Raw genomic sequence first — 22,954 nt, forward strand, 5'->3', positions numbered from 1 at the left:
GATTTTGACCCGAAGCTTAGCTGAAGCAAAAACTCAGCAGCAGAGCAAAAAAACAACAGCCTTGCTTTGTAGCCTCTATTCTCAATGCCACTACCAGGCAGGAAGACTTGGATTTAATATATTGTACAGACAGCAGCCAACAACTTAACCTTGAATTGCCCTTCAATCGACAAAGTGTCATTTTTACTATTTATTAGAAGCTAATGGAAATAATTCCATACTTCTGCTAAGAAGCAGTGTCAAACCATTACATCAGTTTTAATTTATACAATCCTTTACGGAAAACAGAACAAAACCTGCACTTTTAATTTTAGTCAGGTTGAGAATTCAAGGTTATGGAAATACATGGGGAAGGAAGGGTTAGTTTCCATGCCCCCAAGGAGACACACTGCCTTGGGTAAGCCTGCATGGATGCTGTGGGATAAGCAGGAACCTTGCCATCAGAGGAATACTGGCAGCAGAGAGAGAGATTTGGAAGGCAGTGCAAGAATCTGCATGGCTTCTGAGGCCAGCAGCGTACAATTTAGCTTTCCCAAATTATTTTGAGGGGGGAAAATTTAGTCCTCCTCCCTCCAGAGGAAGGAAGGCAGGTGTGATAGAATGAATTCAGACAACGCAATTTAAGCTGCCAGAAGTGGCTTCTGCACAGAGACTACCAGGCTGTTAATGGAGGTTTTACAGAAAGGGCTGAAAGCTCCACCAGCCAGGCTGCTTAAAAGCAAACAGGAAAATGGTCCTTGAAAATGTAATGAGGAGATCAGTGTGAGTCTTGACTGGCAACAGGTAACGAGATGGGAAAGGCCAGTCCCTGCCTTGTTATAGCAGGGGGTTGGTGCACGCACAGTGAATTCAATGGGTCACTCTAACCCTTCCTCTTGACAAAAGGATAAAAATACTCAGTACTGTACACAGAAGAATCGAGCTTTTAAATACCATTATGAATATTCAGAAATAACATCAAGAGGGAAATCTCCCCTCAAGGTAGTATTCCACCCTCTCCCTTTCTTTGGAAGGGGATGGAATCACACACTTTTCTTTTGAAATGCCAACACAGAATACCAGCCAACTTCAACTGCTGTGCAAAACAAAACATGCACCTAGAAGTTCTGCTTATCTGAAGTAATTTCCTTAACTGAAGTATGTAAAAGCCCATCTAAGCTGCCAAAAGGTCATGCAGCCAGGTATCACAGCATTCCTTGAAAGGTATCTTTTCTAAAGGAAGGGACAGCAATTAGTGGCACTTTGCAGCCTTCCACCATTTTTTTTCTCCGTGAAAGGAGCAACACGTTGCTTGGGGAATCAAATACCAGAAAGAAAAAGTGCTGTACATCACCAAAGGACAGTGCATTTCGTAACAGCAGGTGAACCCAGTTACTGGCTGCAAACCCTTGTTGACCCTTAGAGCACTGACAGGAAAAAGCAGGGCAGAAGGAATTTTAAAAAAAAAAAAAAAAGCATTCAAGGAAGGAAGTCAGTGTTTAGGAAAGATTACAGACTTAAGGCAGACCAATAAATGTGACTCCATCTTATCTACAAGTAAGACAAACTGTTTTTTCACATGACCCCAAATTTCATGTCTCTGCCATTAGACAGTTTAAACCTCAGAACATGTTCTCAAGAGAGCCAGACCTTACTCAACATAACTACTCATTTCAGAAGTTCTCTCTATAATTTAAAGGTTGGTTTGGAACTTCTATCAGCCCTACAGAACTGAGATGGTACAGTAAGAGTTCCCCTCTTCTCAGTGGCAGTGTTTAGTAAGCACTGTGTCTGTGCACAACTTGTTAAGGAGGAATTGTCCAGGAGTGCAGTGTTGGCTGCTACTTTTGACCTGGGAATGCCAAAGCAGCTGCCTATTTACTAACCCATCTTTCATAAAGACAGCACCCTCCACCTGTGCTCTGGGCTCTTCAGTTGCTATCTCTCCATTTCTGGGCCAGACAGCAAACACTGGATGGTTTGGAGGAACCTCTGCTGGTTTGTGTCTCAGCCCTCTGAGAAACTTCCACCTTGCAGGCCAAAGCCAGTCTGTTCAAAGCAGAAGCTGCCAGCTGCTTACCAATGGCAGCTGTTCAGAATATGGAGCTCTGGCCAAGAGGATTTCAACTCTACAAATTACTTGCTTAATCAAATGGATTTGGTTTGGAAATACCCCAAGCACACTCATTTTCCAGGGCTCTCCTATAGAGACAAGGTGAGCAAGCTGCAAGAAGACTCCAAAACAAATACACCCAGAAAGCAAAGGTTTCAATCTGAGGCCCAGCAGCTACTTTTCCCCTTTGATTTTCACAAATACTGGTTTGGAGTTTCTAAAAAGGTGACCAAATCTAACAATTCGAGAGCCTACTGATTACAGCCCTCTCGGCCATCCCCATGCCCACCTGATGACATGAGAGAACCAGCATCACTGCCAGGTTCCGTAGCTCTGAACACCCTGCTCTCTCCCTCGACCCTGTGCAATTGTTCACAACAGGAATGTGAACACACACACAACCCATGTGGCTGGGATTTGTATGGAGCACTCCACTGCCACTTTCTGGATCTTCACAATCAGGCTGTGCACCACAGAGAAGCTGAAACCACAGCACAAACCGCACTTGCAGCAGGAGGGAGTTTAAGATCCTGGTTTTGTACATTTCAATTTCCACCCATCTCCAGGTTCTCCAGCCTGAGGTGTGTCAGAGAAAAGCCAATGCTGTTGGATCAGAAGCACAGCTCTAAACCTTGCCCAAGAGACAGTTATGAATATGCCTGCTGACAGGCCTGTTTTGTGAGACCCGGCTGTAGGATTGGCACAGCACTCTGGTTTGGGAAAATTGCCTGACATGAGACTTGCTTGTGCAAGATGCAATTTACAGTCTCTGAAACAGTGGGATTAAAATTCTTCCCCTCTCCCCCCCCCTTGCTACTTTTCATTATATAAGAAACAACCAAAACATGACCTTCAGCATTTTCCACCTGTCAGAAACTCTGCACAGACTCTGAAGTGTGACCCAGCATTATTAACCACTAATGTTCTTGTTGATCTTCCTCAAATGTGGTTTTTCTTTACCGGATAATCAAACCATGATTCAGCAGATCATTTCTGCTGAAGGATTAATTCCCAAAAGCTTGCTTTCTGGTTGAAATAAAAGTTTAAGGGAAAGTCCTTCTTCATAACAATCCCGCCTTATCCTCCCTGGTGCTCATTAATACAGCCACTGAACTGGCCACAAAGGAGTGACAGAAATCAAGGGCTGAGCTCTGTCCTGCCAGCAAGTCCATCCTCCACAGCCTCACCACTCATAGTCCAGAATCAGTATCCTGCAGAACACTACCCAGCACATTTGCTGGATGGAGCAATTAGATTTTGTTTGGTTTTTTCCCCTCCCCAACATTTCTCCTTCGGCTCAACCCTCCAGAACCCACGATCTGAAGCAAGTGTCGTGACCTGAAAATGGCCCTGCCTTCATCCCCAAATCAGCCTCAGTAACAAAGTCTCCCAGGCACCCACAGCCTATGAACTTCCCAGCTGAGGGAAGCTTTAGCCTCAGACTTGTGTATTCCAGGTGCACTTCCACTTACTGTGCTGGGATGAGAAACTTAAGCCTATCCCCTGAGACAGGTACTGGGGATAGCTTCATCCAGCTCCTCTGTGTAACAAAGCTGCAGCAGCCCAGGCCCGTGCCCAAGCAGAGGAAGTGCCAAGGACCCTTCAGAATACACATCCAAGCTGCTGTGGCTCACAGCTACTTCCATCCCCCAGACCAGCCAGCAGAGCCTTCCATCTGACAGGGCTGGGGAGACAACTCTCACACTTGGGTGTTCCTGCTCTCCTGGGCTTAGCAGGCCAGCTGCACAGCAATTCCCCTACTTCACTTACACCAGGAATGAAAAAATCCTTGTTTTTTCCATTCTTGGTGTGGAAAGACCAAACTGCAAAGCTCCCTCAGAGGATTTTTCCATGCCTGCTGAAATGAACAGAAGGATGCGTTGGGGGAGCAGAGGGGAAGGTGAACGAACAAGACCTTGATCTCAGCTCTTAGCCTTGCATGAGAAAGCCGAACAAAGCATATTATGGCGATGATGAAAAGAAAGTATTGCAGACTCACCTTGATTGAACCACTCCTCTAATTACCAGAAAAGCAGCAAAAGAAAAACAAAAATTTACAGGATGAAGAAAATACAAAGGAACAGTCACAAAGAGGCAGAATTTCACAGAACAGGTTCAAAACCTGAGTATTATAAGACTACAGAAGTTTTATCAATTAAAAAACCAAACCAAGGTATTCCACTTTCTCCCTTTTGTTCCTGCTGAAAACCCCCAATCTTTCTTTGCACAGCATTTTTTTTCTTTTCTTTCTCTTTTCATTAAATGAAAAGCTGCTCACAGAATTGAGGGGACAGAAGGATGACTAGCCCTTTGCAGAGGTGTTTGAAATGCTGTGATCAATGACCATGAAATAAAATAAAATAAACATGGAAACAGTGTGAGATTAAGTGAACAAGAGAGGAGAGAACAGATAAATTTTGAGGTTCTAGACTGAGAAAATTAAGATAGGTTCAGACCAGTATCCACATAAATTTAACAGAAGACAAGGGAGCTTCTCTTTATGATTTTAAAAGCACATTTATGAATGGATTTTAACTTTTATTTTTTAAGCACAACAGTTGTCTGAGACTCTCTATTCTTCTGATCTACATCCCACAAGCTGTGAGCCCAGCATTATCACCAGTTGATTTCCTCTAGGGAATAGCACACTTTCAAAAGAGCACTGCAAAAAGCTGGGAAAAACCATTAAATATATTGTCATTTCCTGCTGAACACACAGAGCCAAACCCAAGCTGTCACTGAGCGCCTGCACTGCTTGCTGCAGTCCACAGGCTCATCCTCATTGTTGGATGATTTTGAGACCAATTTGTCCAAAAAGACATGATGTGGTGCTTCAGCTGACAAACAGAAAGTACCCGGGTGCACAGCCCCAGGAGAGGCATCTCTAGGTGGGCCCAGGCACACACCTGGTGTGGGACACACACCTGAGAGTGCTCCCTGGCTACTGCCATCGAGGGGATGAGGACAGGTCTCCCTCAGCACAACACCCTCCTCCCACAGGGCACTCTGAGCTTCTATGTCTGAAAGTGTTTCCATTGACTGTGTTGCTCTCAAGCAAAGCAACAACAGTGACTGCAAGTGGCAGGAACAGGCTCAAGTCAGCACATGTGCAAAGTTTCCAACAGGTATCACACCGCAGGTTCAGTCACACCCTGTGAGAACAGGCTGGCCAGGCAGGCAGAATTATTTCTTTCGTTTTCCCCTCAGTCATTAGAAGATTCCCACCAATTTTTCTTTTAAACAGTTCAAATCTAGTTGATGACAGACTAGTCTGCAAAAGCAAGTTCACACTGTGATGACTTCCTTAACACATATGGAAACATGTAATATTTTAGTAACTTGTACAGGTCAGATCAAAGAGTAATGTGCAGCACACAGTCCATCAAGTTCAAACAACTCCATATCAGCTCTTTAGGGGCAAAACCCTTCCTTGTACCTGGCTATAAATAATAAGCCAGGATGTGTGTACACATGAATGAGGAGAATGAAGCCTAGACAGAAAATGGAATTAATTATCTCTGAATTCATCTAGAATAGTCATTTCTCTAAGAAAGGAAAGAAAACAGAATTCAGTCTAGAATAGTAATTTCTCTAAAACAACAAAGAAAATGGATATAATTTGAGTGTCTCTTTGTAAAGGAAACATGGACGGGGGGTTACTGAGACTATTAATCCTCTCTTATAATGAAACTCATTTGCAACACTCATGCCCCAGAGGAGAGAACAGGTCTAAAAGTGACTGACAATTAAAAGCTACAAAATCATGTTTGCAATTTAAATTACTGAAATAGTGACTGAATTGGGAGGTTGTACATTTTGGTTGAGTGGGAGGGGAGGCTTTTAGTTTGTTTTCAAGTATGAGACTCTGGAGGCATGGAAGATGTACAGCCAGGAGTGCCATGCAGGGGAATGGATGGATGGATGGATCCATGCTGGCCTGGCTTCCCGAGGAGGGCACACATGCTACACAGCCAGGCAAGGGGACTGAGCAGAGATTTGACAGATGCAAGAACACAGCAACGCAGAGGAGAGGCAGAGCACATCCACCTTTTTCCAACAGCAGAGTGTCATCTGTCAGCATGCAGCACTCCTGTTTAAAGCCAAACAAAATCACAGCAATAGTGGGAAAAAGAATCTAACAGTGATACAACACAAGAGATAAACACATGCCAGAACACAGCAAACACTCCACAAACTGCACCATCCTAAACAAGCACGATGAATGTGCTTGCAAGAGCAGAACTGCACGGCAACGTTTACCCCCAAATCCATTTCCAGTTCTGAGCTTTTTGCAACACATACCTTTAGCTTTTTTTCCACCAAAACAACCAGCATCATCTTTCTTCTTCTTCTGAGAGCCTCCTGTGCCTGTAGTCTGACCAGCATCTAGTTCTTGGTACTTATCAGCTCCGGGGACCTCTTTGTGGACATGATAGGAAAGGTTCCGCATGATGCACACACAGTTCTCCACAGACTGTTACAGAGAAATTTATGTTACAGGAAGTATTGCACCCTCTTACCTGCAAACCATTGTATCATACAGAGGAGGGCTTGGGGAAATTGAAGAAAGAAGGACACCTGTCCCAGGAAAACCATGTAGCTCTCAAGGAAGATTTAGTCAAGACCCTTAAATTAAAGTTCATTCTTCCTCTAAACCCAATTTTATTTTTCTGAAAGTGAAGCACTTCAAAAATAGTATCCATTCAAAATGAAAACTCTCTCATCAAAAATACCACTTGATCTTACATAAAGAATACAATTCACCAAAAGATCAAATACACAGCAAAAAATGATCATATAAGGATCTTATTTTAATCCAAGTCTCTCTCTCATTCTTCCAACGTTTACAATCTCCAAGGGGCTCATTTTATTAAATTTTCTCTGGGTCAAAACCTAGGCCTTGTGAGGATTTCAATGAGAACACACGTTGTCCTGTAGTAATAGCTAATCCACAGCACATCGGGTTCTGACAAGAGCAATGCTCTGTAGGTTGCAATGGGAACCACCAGGTGGTTACAAAATCCACTTCCAAAATTACCTGATTAAGTAACAGGGCTTTGTAACTCCCCTGTATAGGCCATCACATGGTGGGACTCAAAAAGAATAAAATAACAATGCTTTACAACCTTTCTGGTGATAGAAAGAAATAGTATGCTCTTTTTCAAACAGGTTAAAGTTATGATATTCCTCATGCATATAAATACACTTTGAAGTGCCATGGGATGAGATGATGATAAAAACAGATTAACAGAATCTGCACCAAAAAAAAAAAAAGCCACAGTGAACGTGCTGCAGGTCTGAAAACATTTCTTAATGTCTAAGTACTTCAGTCTTTAGAGATGGTGCTGAATAAAGTCTTTAAAATGGGAACTGACTCCTTTGCTGCTTTGTGCAAACGGGACTCAATTCTGATTTGGAGACTGCACTTATAAATGCCAATTAAGTAATGCAGAACAACAGCAATAATGTCACTGACAATAAAGGACTACTCTCCCCACCTCTCAGCCGCCAGCCTTTGCTCCCCTCATCAGCCATAGAGAGAAACAGAGCAGCATCCTGCTGATACCCACCAGCAGTACCACGGATACCAGAGATACTCTATTGTCTGCAGCAAGCATAATCCTCTTCTGATACCAGCAAAGAGAAGTTGGATCTCAGTGCAACACTGCAGCATAAATTAATGGAAACATCCACCACGTTTTAATGCTCAAGTTCACCTTATTGTCCGTGTCCTTCTTGCCAACCGCAGACTGCAAAGCATGAAGGAGGGCATCCACCAAGCCATCACACTCTCTTAGTCTTCTGCGTGCTTCTGCTCCATCTGAACTTACGTTCCTGACAGAAGAGAGTTGAAAGAAAGTATAGTTTTCACTATAAAGTTGATTTATACTACAATTATTAAAAACTCATCACCTTGGATGAACAATTAGGAGGCCAAGCAGACAGACAAACCCACTAAATCTCAGTAAAATATGGGCAATGCACATCTGCAACTCTCTGAGCCTGAACAAAAAGGGGAACACAATCCCAGAAGTGCCTACAAACACATTTCTCTGCTTTGCTGGTGAGTCCAGGGACTCACCTTAAACCAAGCTGAAGTCTGCAGAACAAACAATATGTAAACCAAAAATTTGATTTCAAAACCAGCAGTTCTAAACTGAAAGACACTTTCACCACCTTAGGAAAAACATGCATAGTCACAAGATTGCTCAGCAGTATCATGGCCACAGAAACTGAAAAACCTGTGTGCAGCAGATTCAGCACAAAGCCTAGATCAGTCACCTTCAGTTAGGAAAGGACGATAGCTTACACAATCCTTTAAATTTCTCTAAACACTGCACAAGAGAATGGCACAGGTAGAAGAAGCAAGCCAGAGTGAAAGGCTACTTGGAGTTGTTAGAAGTTACATTTATCAATGACCGCAGAAACTGTCAGAGGGGACCTTTCAACTTGGCCTCACTCATCCAGCGAGCACAGACTGATACTCCAGCCTTGCATAAGCACCAACCTGCCACTACCCAATAAATAAATAAAATTCAAGTCAATTTTCCAAAGGGTGCCTTCCCCCCCCCCCCCCCCCCTTTTTTCTTTAGGGGGAAAATGAAGTGACAGAATTATTGTTAATAGTGCTCACTGACCAAGTGTCATAGAAGACTATGGAAGGTCTTCCCAGAGCTGAAACGCAGTAATTTTGACAATAACACAGACAACCTTTCAGCTTTCAGGCCTTTGAATCCCACAAAGCTGTGTAAGGTTACCTCTCAAAAACTGAGGACACCATCATTACCCTCTGCTATCAGGATCATGCAGCCAGTTTTTGCTTTTAACTAGAGGGAATGCCAATCTCCAAGTAATTAACACATCAATCATGGTCCTCTCCCATGTCCCGGTCATCTAGGCAGGCTGCTGTGTTAATTGGATAGGTTGAAAAACCACATTTTCTCAGAGACCTCTCAAAATCTGAAGGCACTTAATTGTGAGCTGGTTGCTGTAACAGCACTAATTTTCAATTAAGAACACAAATGAAAAGCACAGATAAATGCATCCTTTCCTCAAATCCTCACACAGCCTCACTAGCAATGAATGATAGGAGGCAGGTAAAGTGCATATTAAAATGATTCCACAGGATAGATGGAAGAGAATTCTACATGCTGTTTTCCCATCTCCAGTTGAACTAATCCTTTTGTGTCAAAAACACAAATGTGAATTTTAATGCCACGTCTTTATGAAACTGAAATTAGAATTCAAATTCTCTGAGATACCTTTCAGGAGTTACAACAATAAACGACAGCAGCTTCACCTTCAAGCACATCTATTAATGTGGAACTCTACTTACTAAGCTTCAAGGTGACAGAAATGCACTATAAATGGTCTTATCTGGAGCTGTGTATCACTTTTTTTTTCCCCTCATTAAGTTTTAGAGTGTTAAAATTCATAAGCAACACTTGCAGACTAAAGGCAAAACAGCTCAACCTTCACACCTTCCTTGCCCTATGGCCCATTCAGAAGAGATTTTTCTGTGGTTCATTTGTGCTACCACACTTGCACATTTGTTTGACTGCTTTGGTTATGAACAGCACCACAGTACTGTGTATCCTGCTTTCTTACTTCTATGATCTGTACTGGGGTTAATATCAAGGTAGATATTAATAAGGTTACGATTGAAAAAAGTATTATAAAGTTGTATCAGCAAGAATGTGGCCTGCTGGTATCACTTACTGTCTCTTTGACTATAGAAAAATTCACTGAAAATTAATGCCTTGAGAAAAAATTTCCACATATATCACACACAAATAAGCATGAAAACTCTGCAGGATCAAGTTAATAGCTAATTAATGCTATGACTAAGTTATCCAGACATCAAACTTTGCAGTTTTAATGTTTTAACTATCACATCACAAAATGTATCCTTATGAGCATCTCATGCAGAAACATCTGCTCTATAAATACCCAACTCTGGGGATTTTGTTAGTCCTCCCTCCTTGGGTAATGAGCTACCAGCAGCCCATGGGATTTATCTACCATGGAAGCACAAACCCCGTTTCCTTGTCTGTAAACCATAACCCAGACCTATGGGAGAGCTCAGCTCCCATTCTTGTCCCAGCAGTCCAGGCAGATCTCAGACAAATGCAGCCCAGGGGGATCAGCACCTGATCATGAGTCTGCTCTTCCTGCTGCTCCAACACTGAAAAAGGCAGCAAAGATCTCCCAATCCCCATGGAAATATTTGCATTTCAGATCCATGCACAAGTATGCCAGACACCCCTAAGCTCTGAACAAAGGTGGGCCCTATGAAAACGATGACGGTACGCTTTGACTAAGTTCTCATCTGGCAATCCCACAAGAAGTGCTGCCAGGGTTGGTTTCCATGATCCAGAGCTACCTTTGCAAGTCCCTGCAACACAGGAAAATGCCAGGTTGCATTTCTGCCATGGGGTTAAGACTCTCTACTATCCACCTCCTTGAAAAGCATCACCTGGTAGTCGTTGATCAAACTCATCTTGGGTCTTCAGGAGGGGCTGGAGCATGAAAACAAAAGGGATGAGATGGACAGGAAGCTGCTGCTGGCACTGGTCATTAAAAAGCACAGAAACTGCCACAGAAGAGTCAACCTGATAGTGCACTCCACTGACAGGAGTCAGGAAAAATATCTTCCCGTTTCACATCTGCACTGGGATTATTCTTGCTGCATCCTACATCTATTACGCATGATGCAATGAAAGATGTAACCAAACCATCTTCCAAAGGAAGCTTCCAAAGCAAGGCTTCTGAACACCCTTCTTCCAAGAGTGATGGAAATCAACAAACAGATGACTGATTCCAGCAGTTAACAGAGGATTTGCATTCCCCTCACACAAGGCAACACTCCACAAAAGGAATGCACAGCCTCGCTCAGGCCAGAAACTCACGCAATGGAGATATGTAACATATGGCATCCAGACCCGGATAAAGTAGAGAGCTTTGTTTTTCATTGAACTTTTCATTAGACAAGTATTGTTTTACACCAGAAGAGATTCTTCAGCAGATGAAGTGTTTCACACAAGACACCAAATAGCAAAGCAGCTGATACCCCAAGCTGAGGTGCTGCTAACTCTGTTACTCAGGGGACAGGCAAGAACTGGAATGGCCTCAAGACTTTGGAATTAAACAAATGATCTCACTGACTTGCTTGCTGGGGCAAATTAATATCAAGAACCTCTGCAGATATAAGTTAAAGCTGCTTATTGAAGTTTGAACGACTCCACAGGGCTTTTGAGGCACCGATAACGGGCAAATATCCTGTTACAAATGAAAATAAAGTTGACTGCTCATTCAGAAGGGTGGGAATGGTGAGGGGGAACTACCCAAACAACTTCTACACAAACCAGTGGCAAATGAGACCTGCCACTCATTCCCAGTGTTCTGTACAGTTTGCTTCCCTTGCCTTGTCTCTTCACCTCCAGAAAGGCCTCTGCTGCTTTCCCTGACTGTCCTACTTTTCAATACTTTTCTAAGAGTCTATTGAAAAACGTATTTTAAAACCAGAAGTGTCTTTCTTATGCCACTACAAAGGGTAATAGAAACCTTCAGTGTGCTTTCTGTAAATACACACAACACAGTCTGAAGAACAATGTGGCTCAAAGTATAAAGGAAAGAAACCAACTGGATGAATGATTTTATGTAAAACAGTAAAGCACAAATCTCATTCCAGAGATTTTCAATCTCCAGCCTTTAGATTTAAAAAAAGCAACCTGGATTCTTCCTCAAATTCTTGGGAGTCCAGACTGTGGCCAGGACTAGTGAAAGAGAATTTGTAAGGATGTCGCAATATGTGCTTTCCCTGGGAAAAAAAAACCAAACCAAAACAAAGAAGCACTAAGTAAATGTTAAATAAAAGTAAATACCTATGAGCATAGAAACACATCAGGCTAGGAATGCAGTCTGTTGGTATTAAAGACTTCAGAAAATGGGGGTGAATGTGCTGAGAGATCTGTTCCCACCTTAGCTAAGGTTATCATTATCACCAAAGAGTTGTCTTAATAATACACAATTCTAAATGCTACATTTACATCTGCAGAACAGAGCTGGCATTTGTCACCCCTAGGAGAGGTGAGCTGTTACTACTGTCTGTGCCACACACCAAAATTATCTTCAAGAGAAAAGACTTAAAAGTAATTAAGTACAGGGTACTTCATTTGCACTCTTTCAATGCAATCATGTGGCAGTGCCCCCTCTGTGCTCTCCCTAACAATCCGACAGACAGAGTAGAAATGTGGAGAATTTTTGGATAGTTTTTTTTAAATGATGAAGAGAAACTTGAAAACAAAGGCAGAGACACGTTCTTCTCTGAAAATTAAAACTAGTATTTCCAGGACTGTTGCTGTGTCTGTCACTTGGCAGGAGAGCACCATCAGCTGCTATCCCACAGTGCTGCAGATGAAGCTGAGGCCAGAGTGTTACTGAACACTTACCCTCCTGCCTCAGTGCAGCAGGTGTAAAAAGCCCTTTGTTTAGAGATCTAGCTGGGAATGAAGACAACAGCTTGGAGACTTTGCTTTGTCTATAAATAGGAAGTTGAACTGGAAATTTTTAAGACATCCTCCTCGTAACACTTCCACCTTTCCCTGGAAGAATCGTGGCTGAGAGCTGAAGCCGAGACAGTGACGAGCTCCTTCCAACCCCTTGCTAGACTCTGACCAGCACCATCACTGAGGCTTTGCTGCCCAGACACAGTTTTGCATACTTCAGCTGATAAACGACTTAAGCTTCTCACAACTCAGCTTAAAATACATTAGTTGTTCTGTCCACCTACTCTGGCAGGCAGAACCCTTGCTATACAAACACCCTTCCACACCCACACTCTGCTTCACAATAAAGAAATTTTTATTTGGATGCCAGCCAAAGGAGATGGATCAATAATAGTTGTAGTAAATGTACTCTATTTCCAAGTGTATTTCTAGGTCCGCTATGTCTCAAAGGAGGAACAGACAACATTTAAAAATCATTCCATCATTTCATGCAGAAATAGAATGGATTCCATACTTCAGTTCACATGAAGTACCAGAAAGTTTAATTGGTATTAAAGTTCACTGTTCTGAAAACAAGAGAGAAAAATAAAGAAGCTGCCTGTGACACAAAGATAGCCTGATCCAGGCAGCTCTCATCAGAGGGCCCTGTACAGCACAATGGAGTTTGGCAGCAGAGAGCTCAGTCGGAAATCAAGCAGAGAATATGGTAAAGAAAGCAGAAAGAATCCAAAGTCCCCATGAAATGCACAGAAAGCCAGAGGAGCTCTACTGATGCTGATTTAGGTAGGGAGCAGCTGTTCAGACCTGGGCAGGAGATCCCACCGGACCTTGCTGCTCCACTCTGGCACTCACTGACCACTTACACCCGAGAAAAGAAGTAGCAGAGCAGCCCCAGTTTCTTTGCATGTAAATCCTTCCACACCTATTTAAATAAAGAGGTTGGTTTTGTTTAGTTGACCAAATGCTCTAAAGGACATAGCAAAAGTCATCCCTGAAAAAGCGCTTCACGAGCTTAGTCTGTGCTCTAGCAACAGGGGCACAGAGCAAGGGATCTCCAGGGCACCCTGTCACACCTCATATCCATGTCTGCACTGCCTAGAAGAGCTCTCTGAAACAGGCTGGGGCTCAAGAGCACAGTTTAACAAGGGATGGACTTGACATCTGTACCTTGTTATCTGTGGCATTCTATACCCAAAACACCTTGTAATGCCTTTTCAGTAAAATGCTGACTGGTTACCTCCTGCATGACCTACTTGGAGGGCCTTAGTTGCTCTCCTGTAATGCAAAATGATGCAGAAATGCACTACATGAGAATTCCATGATGCCCAGCAGCTACTTGGCTTCCAAATTATTCCAGTCTCTGCCTGGAGGAAAGGCCAAGGGGCCCTGCTTTTCACATGCTTGCTGCCATGTGGAAAGAATCTCAAAAATACAGGAAGGAGGTGGTACTAATCTAACAAAGGATCATGGCTCACAAGCCTTCCAAAGCAGGCTACGTCCATTAGAGTGACTGCAGTGAGCTTTGCTGCAGTCCTGTTCTTCATCCCACCACAGCAACAGACATTTTTGAAGACTCCCTTTCCTGAAAGCCAAGGGAGGAGGGACCTAGACTCATTCCTAAGTAACGACAGAAGGCAGTAAACAAGTGCCCAACTTTAAATTTATACCTCAAGATATGATTGTAAAGCATTAAGGTTGCATGTAACTAGGTTATGTCTCTGCTGCTAAAATCTATGCATAATTTATTTATATTACAAGCTAAACATCAGGAACTGTCAGGAGGAACCCTAACAGCTCCTTACTAGCACGAATTAAACGCTCTGCTCATCATATAAGCCCCAGGACAGCCATATGCTGTGATCCTGCACAGTATCAGTAAGCTAATTAAGAAACTGCCTTTGCTCACTCCTCTCTTTTGTGTGGGTTTTTAATTTGAGTTGATTTTTTCCAGTCTGGGTTGGGCAGATAAGCTTCTCCCTTTTCATGCTACTTGCTGCCTCCAAAGTGAAGATTCACAGGCAAATCTCGGTTCTGTTTTTATCTCTTTCTAAAACTACTCCTTCTCTGGAAGTCCACTTCAAAAGTACCTGTTGCACACCAAAAGACTGACAATATCATAAGCTCCAGTACCTAGAGCATCAATCAGCCAAAGGCTGCACCCACTCTCAACACAACACGAGCATAGCAGCCTCCAAGCACCACGGGTGAGCGTGGGGACAGAGATGGCAGCATCTGCCCTCAGCTCCTCCCGGGTGGGACAGGGAAGCATTAATGATTGGAAGAAGTCCTCTCCAGAGGATCTCAGCTAAATAACTGCCCTGCAAAAGCATAGGAAAGGACTACTTGAATCAGGATGGGGGAACACACTGAGTTAAAGGGAACATCAAACAAACGACTATGTCAAAGAATCTTTTTTGGAGTTTGGAGTTGTAGCTGCCAAGGAGGGCTCTGTACTAATGCAAATTTGCTGCTGATAAAAAAGAGGGAAATGTGAGTTTTCAGGTGCCAGCCTTTAGTTTCTCTGTTCTGCCATGCTTCAGTGAGCAAAGTTGTCTTGACACCAAGGGCAGGACCGCAGCAGCGTCACCTGAACCTCACCTCCTGCGCCCTGCTCTGCACTAGGCAGCACTTCCAGGTCACACATTTGCACTTAAGTGCCTTCTTACCTCAGTCAGCTGGAGATGAAGGCTGCCTCCAGTATATGAGTGCACACAGGACAAATATTATGTGACTGTCACCACATACTATTATCATGCCTGCAGGATGTAAAGATGGATAGAGCTTGAAAGTAATACATTTTGAAAGCTCTAATTCCCAGGCACTTTTCTTCAGAGGAAAGCCACACATTAATCATTAAGAGAAAGGAGGGCATAAGAACCTGGTTTTGACAACCTTACTCTTTTTTCTTCCTCAAATTCAGCATGCAGAGATGGGAAGAAAAAACAGGCATACCAACATCACTGATCCACTCAATACAGGTGTTTTCAGGGTGCAAAGAGAGAGACCTTTACTGCCCAAACAAGACCACATGTTGCTTGACAAACCTTCTTTAACCCATGTGCCCCACAGACACCCACACTCCTGCTACAAACAGTGTGTGCAGTGCATGTCTGGGTACACACGTGTTACAAATACATAAAGACATGAGGACTCACTCACAGCATTACCTGTGACTGAAACACTGCAAGTGACGTCTGCAGGACAAGATATACATGCAGGCACCATAATGCTCTGTCCTCCTCTCAGAAGGGCTTAGAACACTTACATACAAAAACTATTTGACACATCCCAAGTATAACTGATTTACCATCAAGCTCTTGCAGCCTTTCCTCTGAAGTATCTAAGAGGAGCCTGCAGATACTTTTACATCAGTTCTCAACCTGGTGGAGTATATTTCTGGCTTTGAAACCACTGAGTCCTTATGCCACCTCTTCAAACATCATATCTCACACTTACCAAACCTCTCAGGTTTTAATTCCATGGGACCAAACCCTTAATTTATACCTACAGGAGTTGCTTATTCCCAGTTGATGTCTACAGGATCAACCATTTCAAAATACTTGGAACTGCTGGTATTTACAGCAGCTTCAGGAGAAGGTACATACAAAGGTGCCAGTCCCTCATGAAAGACAGAAGAGAGAAGATCAGTGAAGTCTCAATCCCCTCAGGCACTTAGGAGCCTGAACCTTGCCAAAGCCAGAAGGAGGCAGGGCTATTAAAAATTAGACCACAAAAAGGTTTATACCATCAATCTTGCCTGTAATTATGTCAGTACAGTAGCAGAACAGCAAATAAATCCCCACTTCTCGAGTCTCCTGTTACCGCTCTAGCCACCAGGTTGTCCCTTCCCTTCTCAGGGGCTGATGTTGGACAAGCTGTTATGTGCAATCTCCAGCTGAAGAATGCATATTTTCAGGGAAAAGTCAGGTGGGTGCAGTTTGTTTGTATTCATACACCTTGGCCAGAGCTCTGAACCCTGAGGATATTTGTGAATGTGAATTTCTGTGTACTTGGAGAACTGACAAGAAATGCTGCAACTACAGATGGTACCCCTGGAAAAAGGAGCACTTTGCATCTGTTTGCTATGCAAATTAATTCATTTAACATTTGTTGACAGCAGGTCAGTTTAGCACAGGAATCAGGCTAGAAAGTTGGCAATTTAGGAACTAAGTTCTACTCTGTCCTCTTAGAAGTGAAAAAATCCAAGAGAGAATTAAAAGTAATTAGGCAGAAAACAGCAATTAAGCCCAGAATGAATTTAATTTTTAAACCATTAAAATCCTTGCTGCTTCCAGAGAACTAGGAATCATGGTGGATATCTCCACAGAAAATTAACAAGATGATGTGACTGCAGCAGTGCTCTGACCCACAGATGCAGCAATTTCCCTCCAAAGCAGGGAAGCACCTTAGGAGAAACCAGGGGACCCAGGGAAGGTCTCTTGTACTGCCTGGTTGTTCATGAACCACACATTCAACCTCCCCACAAGAACTCAACTCACACTCTTCTCCTAAAGCACCTCAATGTCTGGGTAAAAGTTGTAGGAAGGATCACGAAATGGCCACATGAAGATGCACCAAATCATTCCATTATTTCACCAGGAGTGCAATTTGAAGACAAATGCTTCTGGACTGCAAATCCCAGTACAGATTTAAGGGTTTAAAGAAAAAAAAGAAAAAAAGAGGCAGTAACTAGAAGAACTAGAAGAGACATTCTCCACATAGCTAAAAGAATAAAATACAATGTGGGGACGTAAAACTCGTATTGTAAATCTGTGCATACTTAATGATTCTCCTATAGTAAGCAAATGTCTTCCTTACTTCTTCCCCAGTCCTACTACTTAATAACCAAAAATCCACTTTGCTTTGTTTTTTACTGTTCCTTTCCAGATTTCTACCATACATGTTTCTTTTATCAGCTTCAACAGAATGTAAGAATGCCCCTGTTTTATAAAATGACACCCAAGGCAGCATCCCTCACACGGCTCGTGACCATTTGCAGTAGTAAAGTGATTATGGATATTGTAGATCTATTCATCATATTGGGTCTGCCCCTAGAAATAGAACACACCAATGTAAGAGGAAGCATCTTTTTTCTGATCTCAGGATGAGAATGGAGACAAAATTATCATCACCTGCACTAGTTTCTGAAAACTTCAGTGTTTCTTAGTCAAGATTACAAAAGAGCAGCCAATAAATTTCATTATCAGCTCATACTTCGCAAATTGGATGTGCTGCCAAGTTTCCAGAAGAGAATACAAGATTCTCCAAACATTTGTTTGAACAGAGTTTTTGGCAAGTCAAGTGCAGAGTGAGGTGGCACACAGAACCCACCAGCCGTGTTCCAGATGATACCAGGATTCAAAATACCCCTACAATGGGCACAGTCACAGGAGAGGGCTTGATTTTAGAAGGAGCCCTTTAAATCAACACCCATCTCCAAAGTCAATATAGACCTTAGCCAGTGGCCTTTTCCTCCTCTGATTCCCACTGGCTCTATGTGTGTGTAGTCAGCTATGGTAGCTTGGAATGGACACCACTGAGTATCCCAGGTAATCCCAGAGTGAAATAACATGGCAAAACAGAGTATATGAATGGCTTTCTTGATGATAAACTGTGAGCAGCTTCTCTGATTTCCAGCTTGTAAACGACCAGGTCCAACATTTCTCAGTATCGGACGCAGATAAAAAGCAGGTCCATTGCTGGGTGCAAGTCCTGTGGCCACACAAACTAATATCAGTATCAAGCATCACAGAGGGATTTTTGTTACTTCACAAAGTGGGTAAATCAGGGCTACAGAAAGCCAGTAAGCCCTCTCAGCTCCAGCCAAGGGGCAGAGTGCATGGATCATGGCTCTTATCTTGTAACTTAATTCCCAGCCCTGGTGCAGGTACAGATCTTTGCTCAGGTATTGGTCCCAGTTACTGACCCTGCTGCTGAAGCATCCTTCCATCCCACACGTACCTGCCACACCACACTATCCCTGCTGTTAATACAGCTCTTAATCCACCCTTAGGCACATGGGCCAAGGTGACTCCACAGCATCCAACTCACCCTGACCTACTCAGACCTGCATCCACAAAAGTGAGGAGGAAGAGATGCTTTACAGGTCACATGGGGGAAAATGGATAGGACTGGAAAGTGGGATGGATCAGGAATTGAAGAAGTAAAGGTAAATAATTGTAGTGTGGGGGTTTTTTTAATTACTTGTTTTTAATTATTTTGAAATGAGTGTTTCCATAGCTCCACATTATCAAAGGAGAAACCTAGATTAAGAACAAAGTAAAGATGAGTAAGCAGTGTTAAAAAAAAAAGAGCAAGTAATAATTAACTGGCAGTTCATGCTGTGAATCACTGAGTTTGAAACAAACTCGCCCACATCTGTTGATAAACTTCATTAACTGAAAAAATGATACTGAAACGAATGCCATGCTGCATGCACAATGCCTGTCTTCTGCTTAGACACCTAAACTGCAGGGACAGCTGAAACCTCAGAAGCTCAAGAGATTGTTCCAGTTGTTTTGGGAGACAACGCAGCTCACACCTGAGGCTCACTTTCAAAGGGGACAAGGGAGGCTGGCACATCATCAAGAGGCCTAACCTCCCAATTAAATATCAAATTGGTGAACAGTTTGCAGTCTACAGTAAGCTCCATTCGTGAAAAATTGAATTTCTAGGACCAGCTACTGTGTCAATGAGAGAAGTGTAGGCAAAGGGGTTTTTGAACACTGATATCTGTCAGACAGATGGCTGCAACAATTTATTCTCTGTTGGTGTTAACTATCACATCTTGCTGCTGCTTTTAAAGATGAGGTGCAGAAGATTTCAACACACAACACAAAGTAATTTTCAACAGTTTTAATGTTAATTACTTTTGATATGTCCATTTGCACCCCCAGATCTGGAAGTGCTCTACAAAAGGTATGTGTAATATCCCTGACATGGGAACAGGAAGCACAATCAGCTGAAAGACAGCTCATATTCACCTGCTCCTGCATCTGTCTTGTTCCTGGACTCACTCACCTCACTGCAAGAAGCGGGGAGACAGCAGGGCAGTTCTCCCCAGCTCCTATGCAAGAGGGTGCTGTCTCCACGGCTCAGCAGAGACATGGATTACCTTTTCCAGATTACCTTTCCCTGCTGTCACATCTTCACCTATTTTAGGCAGCCTCAGCCAACCATCAGATCACCTCGCCCCACATCTTATGGAAGCTTCAAATTTTCCACAAGGAAGCACAAAGTCCCTCCTCACTATGAGAGCAGATACCACAGATGAAAGGACTGAAAGAGATTTCCCCCTTCAACAGCAGAAGCAGCCACCATTCACTGGCTGCTGTCCTGATGCGTTTCAGGTGCATCAGGACCACTTTTAAATACCAGAAGTTCAAATTCTCTAACATCTCAGTACTATGTTTCATACCCCTCTTCATAAGCTTTAAGAACGCAATGTCCAAAGGCGAAGAAGCTTCTGAGTTTCCTGTAAAACCAGTGCCTTACTTTAAAATAAAAAAAAAACCCCAAACCCAACAAATCAACAAACCCAGAGATACCATGGAATGCAGTTCAAGTGGATCCACATACTTATAAAATTTTATGATGTGGATTAGGCTAGTCTACTAATGACCAATTTATTGTCTACACTTACGGGAAAATCTCATATTCATTGAGATAATCCTTTTGTTCCCTCACCATGACTAATTTCCTCTTGCAGAACACCCTTAGAAAATGAGACACTAGTAAGTAAAAACCTATGATGTCTGGAGTCTGCTTAAAGGACCTCAGTTTCCAGTGGGACTGCAAATAATTTCAGTAATGGGCCTTTTCAGAACACTTTTCATTACTTTCTTCATTTGTGAAGTTACTTGGGGGAATAGTTATTGCAATTTAGAGACCACAAGCCCAAGAAACAGAAATGAACCAACTTCTGAATCTGCATTAATCAGAAGAAATCTGACAGGAGTACACTTCAGAGCAACAGAAGGTACAAATCTTTATTAGTTTTGTTCAAACTAATTGACTTCATCGCAAAGCTGAAGAATCTAAACTGAGCGTAACTATTTTATCTCAAAAGAAAAGCAAAATGAGACACACTGTGTTTAGGGAACATTGGTTCTTCAGGTTTTTCAGAGTGCATTAGGACTCCTCCTGACCCCAGCTTTTAGCATGGACTGTCCTTGCTCTCAAGGTGCTTTCAGAATTGCAAATACAGTATGAAACCAGAAAAGGCCCCTTTGCAAGGAGTATTAGAAGGAATACTTGGGATCCTAAATAGTCAGTAGTTCAAGCTCTTCACCAAAAAAAAAAGAGGAACTATGGGAAAAAAATTCTGCAGCTGTGCCTTACCGTAAGCAGCCAGAGGTGTTCTTGAAGACCGTTGTCCACTCGGCATCGCGAGGCTTCGAGTCCTCGTTGGGCTCGCTCTCCCAGCCCGAGTGGGGGATGATCACCTCGTTGGTCAGGGTCTGCAGACCATGGTTGATGATGACCATCTTCAGGGGCTCATAGGAGGATAAATTCCACAGGGTGCCTGCAGGGGATTATTAAACAATGGGAGTATAACAACTATTTAAAATCTGTATGTTAAACAGAACCAGAGGATTCACGGAGAACTGCTTGAAGGTTAAATCATAAAACTAAACAAGAAGGCAAAGCAACTTGATGAGATGCCAGACCAGAACTAGCTTAAGGAAAATCCCACAGCTTCTTCAACAAAGCAGGGAAGCACTTCTATCAAGACATGGATATTGTTGAACTCATCAAGCCCTACACAGAGTACATAAAAGTGATGTACTATTGGAGATTAATAGGATTTTTCTGCTGTATACAAATTGTGTTACACTTTCAAGTCTAACTATGCCTCAAAAAAATAAAAATTCATCCAGTGAAGCAGACAAGTATATTGAGCAAGTCCTAGGAGGAATGAATTTCTGGAGGATCACTGATCCTATGCTTATCTTCTGCACAAGGTAATATTTCATTCAAGTCTCCTCTCTATTATTTACTTTCACATTTTCCTGTCACAAGCAATATCTGTGTTCAAATCTCCTGGTGCCACAAGCATAAGATTCCTTGAAGAAGCTGGAAACCAGAACTCCTCTGTCTTTTCATTTTTACCTCAATTATGAGCCAAAGCAGACAGAAGTCAAACATAAAACAGAATAGCAACAACAGCTTTATAGCTGCAAAATACCCAGTGCTGGATAAGTGATACAACCTCCCAGCAGACCTGTATCAGTGTCCTAACAGTTATTACTCATTAGAGTAGGACTAAAACAGAGCATTCATTTCTGAGAGAATTTCTGCATAGACCCAGCCTGGTGCCATCTGAGAACTGTCAGTAACAACACTTGGAGGGAGCCAGACACACACTTCTGGTCTCCAAGGAAAAGTGTGAGTTCTAGCAAAATTTCAGACAGACCAAACAGAAAACCTAGATTCCCCAGAACACACAGGAAATCTTTCCTAAGTGGATCCAATATCAATCTGAGGCTCCCTGTGTTACTACAACTATGAATTTGTGCATATTACAGTGCAAACTGTAAATCTCCACCTCACTGTATATCCATCTAAAAACCACAACAGAACAACAGAAGTGCAACCTTTTGTTTCAGCCCCTTTCAATCTCCCCAAGTTTTACCACCTACAATTTTCAAGTTTTAAAGGTAACTGGGAAAATGTTTTGGATCTATTATCATGCAGCACAGCCTGCCGTGGGGACTTGCAGGAGCCCAGCAGTGATTGGATAGAGGATACCATATTAATTAATAAAAAAACTCTGAGGCAGACAACGGAATGAACACCATAATGTTTTTTGCAGTCTTTTTTCTGAAGTCATACAAAAATAATGCTTTTTTGGCCTACTGCCCATGCCATTCATAGACACTGTATGAGATTTTTATAGCCTAATTTTAGCTTTCAAAGGAGACTGTGCAGGTAAAATATGAATCTTCTCTTTGTACCCATTACAATAAATCACCCTTTGTTGCTGTAAAACAACAAATGTTGAAGAATAAGAAAAAAAGCAAAACCAAGCAGAAAGAGCTAATTGGCCCCATTTTGTTATCAAAGAAAGCCTTTACTTCTCATAACAAACTGGCTCAAAAAATATACAACATACAAAAAACAAATGCAAGTCAATATTTATAATAAGACTAAAACCATGGACATATAAGCTGCCCTGTTAATTTTAAATACTGTACTAGACTGTCTTTCTTCAGTTACTGTTCACCAATTTCTTTAGCATGTCAGACTCACTCATATAAAAACAGTAAGTACAATTAAATCCTTAAATGCACGGCTGGCTCAGGACTTGAAAATTCAAATTCTAAATCTCAACAACCAGCACTGAACAAGATGG

The 22,954-nt window shown here is 42.5% G+C and overlaps 1 protein-coding gene across 11 annotated transcripts in view; it reads right to left on the reverse strand.

The window, feature by feature from the left end:
• The window catches only part of ARVCF (ARVCF delta catenin family member), a 258,278-nt gene that overhangs the window by 43,950 nt on the left and 191,374 nt on the right, over positions 1-22,954 (reverse strand). For 9 of the 11 annotated variants that reach the window (XM_032127686.1, XM_032127688.1, XM_032127690.1 and 6 more), the window contains 4 exons: positions 20,941-21,124; positions 7,810-7,927; positions 6,395-6,566; positions 4,092-4,109 (listed from right to left, as the gene is read on the reverse strand). In XM_032127686.1, the coding sequence (XP_031983577.1) occupies positions 4,092-4,109; positions 6,395-6,566; positions 7,810-7,927; positions 20,941-21,124 (492 nt within the window). The remainder of the gene's footprint in view (positions 1-4,091; positions 4,110-6,394; positions 6,567-7,809; positions 7,928-20,940; positions 21,125-22,954) is intronic. The other 2 variants (XM_032127687.1, XM_032127689.1) reach the window with 1 other exon arrangement.

The sequence above is a fragment of the Corvus moneduloides genome, chromosome 18 (assembly GCF_009650955.1).
Source record: "Corvus moneduloides isolate bCorMon1 chromosome 18, bCorMon1.pri, whole genome shotgun sequence".
Classification (NCBI taxonomy): Eukaryota; Metazoa; Chordata; class Aves; order Passeriformes; family Corvidae; genus Corvus; species Corvus moneduloides.